Below are 12,262 nucleotides of genomic sequence, written 5' to 3'. Positions count from 1 at the left end.
GCGAAGTTTACGGAAGCTGAATTGACTATCGTCCAATAGAGAGTATTGTTCTATGTATTGTGATATTTGGGAATTCATCAATTTTTCGAATTCTTTTGCTGGAAATGGCAGACTGGCTATTGGACGATAGTTATTGGTGTCCTCCGGCTCAATGTGGGGTTTTTTGAGAAGGGGTTTGAGAATAGTATCCTTCCAGATTGCGGGATACACTCCAGTGCTAAACATGATGTTGAACATGTTAGCAAGTTGGAGTGCAAAGAGATCTGAAATGGGAAGGAGAATGGAGACTGGACACTGGACCTTGGCTGATCCTGATTTGATGATTTTCATAGTTTCGACGACTTGAATAGGATTAACTTTGTGAAATTGTGAAAAAGTGGGGTGATTGATGGGGGAAGGGTTAGGACAGGGGTCCAACTGAGTTTCTTGTGAAAATTTGGCATATATGTTGTTTACCTTATCATAGAAAAATGTGGCTAGGTTGTTACAAAATGCCTGTTTAGGAGTAGTTTGTGGAGGTAAATGTGATAATCTGGTTACTACTTTGTAAAGTTCTTTATTTGAATTCTTGGCCTGCTCAATTTGCAACGAATAATAGGAAGTTTTGGCATGAAGAATAAGGGACTTATATATAGACATTTCTTTCTTATAATTTTCCTTGTCTTGATTGGAGTAGGTTTTTCTCCAATGTCTTTCTTTGTTACGACAGAGTTGTCTCTGCAATCTTAGTTCTTCTGAGTACCAGGGTGCCGATGGGGTACTCCGATTTTTTGAACTAGTTATGGTAGGTGCCAGTTTGTTTAGAGTCTGAGTAAGCCAACTCGTATATTCTGTGGCTGCGTCATTAGGATCTGGAGGCAGATTAGTTACGGAAGCAGACAGCAATTCATGGAGTTGTTTATAATCAATATTTTTCCAGGATCTAGACATTTTAATAGGTCGAAAGTTATGTTCCTTATGGGGCGAAGGGAAGGATGGAATAGTGAATACGACTGCATAGTGATCTGTCCATTCCAATGGGATGATTTCCGTAATGTGTAAGTTCTTGTCATTAGTAAATAGCCCATCAAGGGTATGCCCTGCTTCATGTGTGCTATTTGTAGTCCTTTGAGTAAGACCGAGTGATTCCAGGTCAGTGAAAAGTGTGTTGGTATCATTATTTGTCCCATCTTCCAAAGGAAAGTTAAAGTCGCCTAAAATAGTGGAGGTGTTTTCAATGGCAAGAGATTCCATCGTTTCTAGAAAAGTGGCGAGGAATTGGCTTTTACTTCCTGGGGGTCGGTATAGAAGAACCCCTTTGAAACGTTGGGACGGACCGAGGAGTATAGAGAACTGCAGGGCCTCACATGTAGGGAGAGGTAAGTTATTAACGGTGGTTTTGAGCTGACTTCGGTATATTATGGCGATCCCTCCTCCAGTTCTTAATAGTCTATCCTGCCTATGGATACTGTAACCCTCAGGTATAGCTATCAGGAGATCCGGTTCGGATGCTGGAGTAGTCCACGTTTCTGTTATAAACAGTAAATCCAGTTTTTCAATGCAGATGAAATCAGCAATTTCCTCTTTATGCTTACTAAGAGATCTAGCATTTATAAGAGAAGCTTTAATATTTGTGGGACTGGTTTTTGGGGACAAGGTATAGGCTTGTGTTGCTTGAGGGGCCTCTAATTTGAATCGACAGTAAGTACAGGCTTTAAGATGATAAAGAGGCTCATGAGGATTGTAGATGCAATCCAAACATGTGAATGGAGGACGTAAGTCAAGAAGGGCTTGATGGGTATAAATGGGAGTAGGGGCCAAAGGATCAGGGTTTATGGCCCTGGGCACGGTCAAGGCGTGGACGGGCGCAGACAGGCTTGCCTTTGGCGCACCTTCGGCACGCCGCCGGCGCCCTTTGTAGACTGGGGCAGTCGAGAGACTGGAGCGCTACTTCCGGCATCCGCCGGAAGTGAGGATGTTTCTGGGACGTCCGCTGTAGCCCTCCAAACAATCGGCACAAGCCGTGTTGGACCGGGGCCTCGGAGCCACAACTTGGTTTCTTTCATTCAGACCAATCTGGCAGGATTGCATCTTACCTGTGCTTCGATGTCTGCTATGCGGAGAAGAATGCGTGTTGGACGTCTGTCTTACACTACCATCAGCAGTACCAATGGATATCGATACTTTGCTTTGTCCAGTAACGACTCATGCAACGTGTTGTCCCCAGCGGCTACCTATTCCGATGACGGCATTCGTTGAGACTTCACCATTACGAGTAGGTGGCGGTGAAGTACGAGAGGAAAGCAGCACCAAACAGGTAAACCTTCTGTGAGCATTGCTGATCCAAACATCGATGATAGCAATCACGCACAGAACTGCAGTTACAGTATTTTCAAACTTGGTCGAACTTTCACCTGATGTTGTAGACCAATTTGTTGCAAGCCTGTCTGATATGATGTTCTCCCCTGAACAACGGGAATAACTTTTAAAAGCAACAAGCACACAGCGTTCCCTGAACTCTGAATTCGGCCTTCAGTTTTGTTAAACAACGCAACTGAAAACATTTGGAACTATTTTTTTCCCCTGAAAAGCGAAATTATTTTTCTTTCAAATCAAAAATATTTACCTTTTTTTTTCCGGCACATGGTACTCTGCTTACAGTAGAACTATTCTTAGAGAACAGAGCTTCTATTTTTAGAGACCTTAGAGCCAATACTTTACCTCAGCCTCTAGCACATGTACATTATCGTATAAATATGTGATGAAATGGTCTCGACCTTCTCTTCTGTATACAGAGCCATTTCATGTGTAATTTTCGCAATTCATTCAGCTGATATATATATGCATTTAACTGAATGATAACCCTGCTTGAAAAACGTACAGTACCAATACTCATTTTTCGTGTTTAAACCATACACCATTTCAAATGCAATTATGTATTTTGGGGTGGGTTGGAAAACATACATGCATCGTATGTTTAATATTGCTTATTTTTTAGTAATGATGGACATTAATACGTGGAGTGGGTGTTGTGTTTCTATCTAGGACCCTAATTCGATATTCCCGATTCATGCCCTTATGTGGTTATAACAAATAATATCCTTATAAAGGCATAAGAATCATATCCATATTTAGCAATAGCCCATGCAGTCCAAAACACGGAAAGGCTCCTTCCCATAGACTCCTAGAAAGCACAACATGTTCTTTAAACACACAACTCAACACACACACATCTCAACACACACAAAACTCCAGACACGACCCCACACACACACGACCCCACACACACACGACCCCACACACACACAACCCCACAGACACGACCCCACAAACACGACCCCACAGACACGACCCCACAGACACGACCCCACAGACACGACCCCAAACACACGTCCCCACACACACACACGTCCCCACACACACACACGTCCCCACACACACACGTCCCCACACACACACGTCCCCACACACACACACAACCCCACACACACACACAACCCCACACACACACACACAACCCCACACACACACACAACCCCACACACACACACAACCCCACACACACACACACAACCCCACACACACACACAACCCCCCCCCACACACACAACCCCTCACCCCACACACCCCCCACACACACTCCACACCCACACACACACAACCCCACACACACACAACCCCACACACACACAACCCCACACACACACAACCCCACACACACACAACCCCACACACACACAACCCCACACACACACAACCCCACACACAACCCCACACACACACAACCCCCCCACACACAACCCCCCCACACACAACCCCCCCACACACACCCCCCCAACACAACCCCCAACACAACCCCCCCACACAACCCCCCCACACAACCCCCCCACACAACCCCCCCACACAACCCCCCCACACAACCCCCCCACACAATCCCCACACACAACCCCCCACAAACACAACCCCCACAAACACAACCCCCACACACACAACCCCCACACACACAACTCCACACACACAACTCCACACACACAACTCCACACACACATCTTCACACACAACCCCCCACACACAACCCCCCACACACAACCCCCCACACACAACCCCCATACACAACCCCCCATACACAGCCCCCACACACAGCCCCCCACACACAGCCCCCACACACAGCCCCCCACACACAGCCCCCCACACAGCCCCCCACACAGCCCCCCACACAGCCCCCCACACAGCCCCCCACACAGCCCCCCACACACAGCCCCCCACACACAGCCCCCCACACACAGCCCCCCACACACAGCCCCCCACACATAACCCCCCACACATAACCCCCCACACATAACCCCACCCACACATAACCCCACCCACACATAACCCCCCCACACATAACCCCACCCACACATAACCCCCCACACATAACCCACCCACACAACCCCACCCTCACACAACCCCCCACACACACCCCCACACACGCACCCCCACACACGCACCCCCACACTCACCCCCACACACTCACCCCCACACACTCACCCCCACACACGCAACCCCCACACACGCGCAACCCCCTCACACGCGCAACCCCCTCACACGCGCAACCCCCTCACACGCGCAACCCCCTCACACGCGCAACCCCCTCACACGCGCAACCCCCTCACACGCGCAACCCCCTCACACGCGCAACCCCCTCACACGCGCAACCCCCTCACACGCGCAACCCCCTCACACGCGCAACCCCCTCACACGCGCAACCCCCTCACACGCGCAACCCCCTCACACGCGCAACCCCCTCACACGCGCAACCCCCTCACACGCGCAACCCCCTCACACGCGCAACCCCCTCACACGCGCAACCCCCTCACACGCGCAACCCCCTCACACGCGCAACCCCCTCACACGCGCAACCCCCTCACACGCGCAACCCCCTCACACGCGCAACCCCCTCACACGCGCAACCCCCTCACACGCGCAACCCCCTCACACGCGCAACCCCCTCACACGCGCAACCCCCTCACACGCGCAACCCCCTCACACGCGCAACCCCCTCACACGCGCAACCCCCTCACACGCGCAACCCCCTCACACGCGCAACCCCCTCACACGCACAACCCCCTCACGCACACACAACCCCCTCACGCACACACAACCCCCTCACACGCACACACAACCCCACACGCACACACAACCCCCTCACACGCACACACAACCCCACACGCACACACAACCCCACACGCACACACAACCCCACACGCACACACTACCCCACACGCACACACAACCCCACACGCACACACTACCCCACACGCACACACTACCCCACACGCACACACTACCCCACACGCACACACTACCCCACACGCACACACTACCCCACACGCACACACTACCCCACACGCACACACTACCCCACACGCACGCACAACCCCACACACACGCACAACCCCACACACACGCACACACAACCCCACACACACACACACACAACCCCACACACACACACACACAACCCCACACACGCAACCCCACACACGCAACCCCACACATCACCACACACACAACCCCCCATACACACGCACCAACCCCACATACAACCCCCCACACACAACCCCTTCCACACAACCCCACACCCAGGTGTCGCCCCCGGCGCCGTCCCAACGTCGTCCCTGGTCCTGCCCTTGATTCGGGTCCGGCGCCCCTCTCGACGCCGCTGGGAGATTTTTATTTCTATGACCCGGCCCCATCTTTTGAGCCTGAGTACCAAGCAGTGGGTGATGAGGAGGATTGGGAGGGGTCTGAGGACCCTCTGGCACGTGAGTGTTAGTCTTCTGCGGACTGGACAGGAGAGCTTGGGGAGGCCAGTGGTCTGGACACTTCGCCCGACATTGGTTTTGTCTCCCCTAACTGTCTGGTTTTGTCTCCCCTCCTAGCGTGGCTGCGGAGGAGGGGGCTGTTTATAGCGTGGTGCTGATGAGGGCGGCCAAGGCCCTGGGCTTTGAGCTCCCCATCGCGGCCGTGAGGACTAACCTCCTCACTGAGGTCCTTAAACCGCAGTCAACCTCGGCCAAGCCTCTGCTGCCGTTTAATGAGGTCTTGTCTGTCAGACATTGTTTTGGGCACTTGGTCCAGGCCCGCCACAGGGCAGCCTGTGGATAGGAACGTGGCCAGACGCCACCGCCTGGCTCCGGGTGACCCTTGCTTTCTGTCTACCCATCCCACCGAGCCTGGTGATCCAGGCCTCCAATTCCCAGACCGCATTCCTGTCGGCTCCCCCCGACCGGTAATCCAAGAGGTACGAGAATTACGGGAAGAAGGTATTCTCCTCCCTGAGTTTGGGATTGCGGTCAGTTAATACCGCATGCCTCTTGGGACGCTACACCCACTCTCTGTGGGACACGGTCGCGGCCGTGCTGCCAGAATGCCCGATGGAGGTACGGGCTAAACTCGGCCAGGCCCTTGTGGAGGGCCAAGATGCGGCACGGTATTCCATCCAGTGTGGGCTGGACACTACCGACTCTCTAGGCAGAGCGATGGCAACGATAGTGGCGATTCGTCGTCACGCCTGGTTGAGGTCCGCCAATTTCTTGGCCGATGTCCAAAACACACTTATGGACATGCCGTTCGATGGCCGTCGCCTCTTTGGTGACAAGGCAGACCATGCGCTTGAGCGCTTCAAGGACTCCAGCGCTACGGCCAAGTCCCTGGGCCTCTCGGCCCCACGCCAGCAAACTGGTGCCTTTCGTGGCCAAGAAAGGGGCGCCCTCGCACGTCCTGCCAGCCACGTGCCGCAGGCTACCATCCAGCGCGGTGGCGGACGTGGAAACCGCCGTGGCGGTGGTCGGGGTCAACGGCGAGGCCAGTCCACACCTACCCCAGCAGCATCCGCCTAAAAACCCTCCTAGTCCGTGCTTTCAGGCCCATGTGACGCCATTCGGGGGCAGGGTCCGCCATCACTACCACCACTGGCACACTTTGGAAAGGTGGGTGCTGCAAATCGTCCGAAGGGGCTACACCCTCCCCTTTGAGGCGTCCCCTCCAGCCATGCCACCGCAGTGCCACCGCGTGTCAGGGGATCACTTGACACTTCTACAGGAGGAGGTTGCGGCCCTCTTCGCCAAGGGGGCCATTGAGCGCGTTCCTGGGCCAGAAGTAGGGTGTGGTTGTTACTCCCACTACTTCCTGGTTCCCAAGAAGCGCATAGGGGGCCTATGGAACGTCAACGGCTTCCTCTGGAAGGAGAAGTTCAAGATGCTGACATTAGCTCAGGTCTTAGCTGTCCTAGACCATGGAGACTGGATGGTAGCGTTGGACTTGCAGGACGCTTATTTTCACATCCCCGTCCTGCCGGCCCACCGGCGTTACCTGCGGTTCACAGTAGGCCACGAGCACTTACAGTTTACCGTGCTCCCCTTCGGCCTTACCAGCAACCCACGGGTTTTCACGAAAGTGATGGCGGTGGTCGCAGCTCATCTGCGCAGGTTAGGGGTTTCAGTCTTCCCCTACCTCGACGACTGGTTGTTGAAGGCGGGCTCACCCCAAACAGTAGTCAGCCACCTCCAGACTACGGCCGACCTCCTGCGCCTGCTGGGGTTCTCCATCAATGTGCCGAAGTCACACCTGTGTCCATCTCAGAAGCTCCTCTTCATCGGAGCAGTTCTAGACTCGGCGCAGTTTTGGGTTTATCCTCCCGAACAGCAGGTTCGGGATATTCAGGCTCTGATTCCAATCTTTCAGTCTTTATCCCGAGTCTCGGTCAGGTTGACGCTGCGGCTTCTGGGGCTGATGGCCTCCTGCATCCTTCTAGTGCATCACGGCAGGTGGCGGATGCGGGCTCTGCAGTGGGACCTGAAGTTTCTGTGGGCCCAGCATCAGGGCAACTTGTCCGACCATATCTTGATCTCAGAGGGCACTGCAAGGCAGTTGCAGTGGTGGCTCACGGACTGCGATTAGGTCAGCAACAGATCCCTCTCCCTACCCCAACCGGAGCACATAGTTGTGACTGACGCGTCCCTCCAGGGCTGGGGGGGGCCTCATGGGAGAGGTGGAGATCAGAGGCCTCTGGTCTCCGGCGGAGTCCCAGCTCCACATCAACCTTCTGGAGCTGCGGGCGATCCGGCTTGCACTGAAGGCATTCCTCCCCTCTCTCCGAGGGAGTGTAGTGCAGGTGTTCACGGACAACACCACCGCCATGTGGTACTGCAACAAACAGGGCGGGGTGGGGTCGTGGACCCTATGCCAGGAGGCTCTGCGCCTTTGGCAATGGCTGGAACATCAGGGCTTGACCCTGGTGGTTCAACACCTGGCAGGTTCTCTGAACTCCAGGGTGGACGAACTCAACCGTCGGTGCATGATGGATCACGAATGGCGTCTGAACCCGGACGTGGCGCAAGGCCTCTTTCAGCAGTGGGGAGAGCCTTGGTTAGATCTATTCGCCATAGAAGAGAACGCGCAATGTCATCAGTTCTGCGCTTTGGAATTTCCAAGGCGGCACTCGCTCGGATACGCTTTTCGTCGAGAGTGGAATTGCGGTCTTTTGTATGCCTTTCAGTCTATACCACTCTGCTCAGAGTGCTGAAGAAGATCAGGCGCGACCGGGCCCAGGTTATCCTTGTGGCACCGGACTGGGCACGGAGATATTGGTATCCAGAGCTACTCAGCATGTCTGTCGATCCCCCGATTCGTCTGCCTCTTCAGGAGGACCTTCTGTCGCAGCAACAGGGGACGGTCCTCCACCCGAACCTGTCCAGTCTCCACCTACAAGCTTGGAGAATGAGCGACGGCAGTTGAGGCCATTTGACTTGCCTCCTGAAGTCTGTAATGTCATTCTGGCAGCCAGGCGTCCCTCCAAGAAATCGGTATACGCCTGCAGGTGGAACAAATTTGTGGCATGGTGCACAGCAAAGGCTGTGGATCCACTCTCTGCCCCCCTTTTTGAGGTTCTCCTCTTCCTTCTTTCTCTTGCCCAGCAGGGCTCTGCTCTGGGCACTCTCAAGGGCTACCTTTCTGCCCTTTCCGCCTTCTTAAGGCTACCTGATCAACTGTCTTTGTTCAAGTCCCCCATTGTCAATAGGTTTTTGAAGGGCATCACACACATGTTCCCTCCTGTTCCATTCGTGATGCCCCAGTGGGACTTGAACCTTGTACTAACTTACCTGATATGCGCTCCCTTTGACCCACTTCATAACTGTCCTCTCCGCCTTCTTACTCTGAAGACTGCTTTCCTGGTTGCCATCACCTCTGCCAGGAGAGTGAGTGAGCTCCAGGCTCATTCTTCCAAACCTCCATTCCATTCTGATCATCCGGACAAGGTTGTGTTGCGGACAAGACCCTCTTTCCTGCCCAAGGTAGTCAAAGCCTTCCACATCGGGTAGTCCATCACCTTGCCCACCTTCTTTCCGCCTCCGCATCCCTCGAAAGAGGAAGAGAGGCTCCACCGTCTGGACCCAAAACGTGCGCTCTCATTCTACTTGGATCGCACATGCCAGTTCCGGTTGGATGACCAATTCTTTGTTGGTTATGCGGGCGCTAAGAAGGGAAGGGCGGTGCACAAACGGACCATCTCTCGGTGGATTGTGTTGTGTATCCAGGCATGCTACTCCTTTGTTAAAAAGGAACCCCCTGTTGGGCTGAGGGCACATTCCCTTGGGCCACGGCGACTACTACTGCCCTGGGCCGGGGAGTCCCCTTGCAGGACATTTGTCAGGCAGCTACGTGGGCCTCGCTGCACACGTTCGCAAGACACTACTGCCTGGACAGCCAAGTCCGGAGCGTTAGCTTCTTTGGCCGTTCCGTCCTCCAAGACTTTCTGGTGTGATTATTGGTTCACAGACCCACCACCGGGGTTGGTATTGCTGGGGTATCTATTCTAAGTTAAGGAATCTATCACTAACGTGTCTCTTTCAGATTCACAAGTTGCTACTTGTGTAACAATATATCTGTAAGAGACATTAGTTAGTGATAGATTCCTTACCGACCCACCCATCCTCCCCGTTCTGCGAACCGATATCTAGGGTTAAGGTCATCCCCTTCAGGGCCCTAGTTTCATGGCACCAGTGTTGGTTTTTATCATGGCTCTGCGTTTCTGGCGCGGAAAAGCTGTGTATAAGAACTGACGTCAGCACGCGGAGCCGGCGTCTACGTACTCCGACGTCATCACAGCGCCGACGACGGACGCGGAGCCGCGGACGACGCCTACCGACGTGCATGGGTACTGCTATGCAAAAAATTTCCGGATCCAGTCTGACGCCTGGGGATATTCTAAGGTAAGGAATCTATCACTAACTAATGTCTCTTCCAGATACATCGTTACACAAGTAGTAACTTGTGCATTATTTATGATGCACCTTTTTTCAAGAACATTGGCATGGTCCTGCAGTAAGAATACAGCAATGTCAGTGTAGCTCCTAGTTATTTTTTGTGAACTGTTTGCTAATGATCTATCTGGTAATGAGTGAACAGCCAGGTACAGTCTGAATTCATGTAGGCCTGTTTGTTTGCAAGCGCTAATCACAGTATCCCACCAGCACATGATCTTTAGCGATTGAAAGCAGCTGGTGGTAAGTTTTGCTCTATTACTCCATTTAATAGGTGGATCCCGTGGGTACTATTTTCTGGTTGTACAGACCACATGCGTGGGTCTTTGGGACCTATTTTCTTGTGAGCACCATGCTCTAAATTTCCCAGAGCTTGACGTTTTGGCTTGTCTTGTTTATGGAAGCCAATGAATGGGCCTCTTTTAGTGATTAAACAAGCTCCAGCACTGCTTTGGCGAGCCTTGCAGGCTGACGCTGCTGACATGTCTGATGTGAAGGGCCTGCAACATGAGTTGCTATGAATAGGTTGCAGTTGTGGGGCGCTACGAGGATGGAAGTAAGGAGCACTGTTTGAATGGTGATTGCTGTCAGATGCAAGGGGAGTGAGCTTAGTTTCAGGGTAGTTCAGAGTACGTCAGAGCGCTTCAGGTTATGGTTGAAATCCCTCACTTTGCAATTAGAGAGCAACAGAGGATCATCGTAGTTAGTCATGAGGGCTAGGTCTTTCATCACTTCCCAAGCCGTCATATTGAAATACGAGGGCTCCTGTGTCAGCTAGGTTTATCCATTCACGTCTTCTTGTTGGAATGTGTAAGATGGCTTAATCCATGGTATTGGCTATAGGCAGATGTTATTTGGGGTTGCGCTATGTCCTATGATTTTCAGACCTGACTTGGTTGCAAAAACAGTGGATTGGTGCAATGTGGCATGGCGCTGTGGTAGCAAGTTGCCATTTTCTCAAGTGGCATCCACACTCCTCCCCGCTCCCTTCCTATTTCTTACTTACGATAATTAATGGCAAAGAACTTTACATCTTTTACATTTCCTTTTTGACATGCATTGCATCAAAGATATTAATGATTCATAGTAGAAAGCTTCCATTCAGTTCTCATTAAATCTGTTAACTCAGCCTTTTCACTAATTCCATTTGAAAATTCTGAAAGTAAACATTTAATCCAACAGCATTCCATGCATAGAAATAATTTTTGCATGTTTCTCCCTCTTAGTGTGTTTTAACTAATTTACATTTTTGGAATCTAAGCTGTGAAATTTAGTATAATTTTTCAGTGGAGTATTTAGACATTCTGCCTTTCTACAGTATAAATTGCTTTCTGTCTTTGAATTTTTTGTTGTTTGTTTTCTGCAGGCCGGTCCCAAAGCACCTTCACACCCCCGGCAGCAATGGACGCTGCAGCACCATCCAGTGCCGAATATCCCACTCCGCACTCACCTCATTACTTCGAGACTGGAGCAGTTTCGTGCTGGTGGAAGGATATTCTTATGTCAAACTTATATACAGGTAAAACGCTGTCCAGTGCCTTGCCAGGGCCAGTAGCATTTTGCAGATTTTCAACAGAGGCCACCATTGTCAAGGATGCTGAACCCGAGGCCACAGCTAACAGTCTTTGCCACCAGTACTAGCACATTTGCATGCTGGAATTGAGGCCATATGTGGCTCCATTTGCCTTGATTGAAAATGTAGCAGAGCTGGGTCAGCCTATCAGCAAGGGCAAACACAAGTGGGTATTACCGGCAACCAGTCTGTCCCTTCAGAGACCTAGCGAAGGTCCTTTACATGTCAAAGAGTGAATTATACAATAGAGTTTTAGTTAATCAGTTGCTGAGCAGGAGTATTAGTGTTGAATTACAGTATCTGCCTGTGATTCTGGCTAGTAAGGCTTAGCTTTTGCAGGAATGTGAGAAATGGGATATGGGCTTTCAGAACTCTTGTGAGTCCTGAAGTCTCATCAGGGATG

General features: G+C 52.1%; 1 protein-coding gene across 7 annotated transcripts in view; it reads left to right on the top strand.

Annotated features, from left to right (window-relative positions):
* SZT2 (SZT2 subunit of KICSTOR complex) overlaps positions 1–12,262 on the top strand; it is a 1,033,029-nt gene that overhangs the window by 136,649 nt on the left and 884,118 nt on the right. For all 7 annotated transcript variants that reach the window (XM_086953216.1, XM_086953214.1, XM_086953218.1 and 4 more), the window contains exon 13: positions 11,653–11,805. In XM_086953216.1, the coding sequence (XP_086809342.1) occupies positions 11,653–11,805 (153 nt within the window). The remainder of the gene's footprint in view (positions 1–11,652; positions 11,806–12,262) is intronic.

Source organism: Lissotriton vulgaris, chromosome 1_2, assembly GCF_964263255.1.
Source record: "Lissotriton vulgaris chromosome 1_2, aLisVul1.2, whole genome shotgun sequence".
In the NCBI taxonomy this organism is placed as follows: Eukaryota; Metazoa; Chordata; class Amphibia; order Caudata; family Salamandridae; genus Lissotriton; species Lissotriton vulgaris.
Note: the sequence above shows the minus strand (reverse complement) of the source record. Positions and strands in the feature narration are given on the sequence as shown.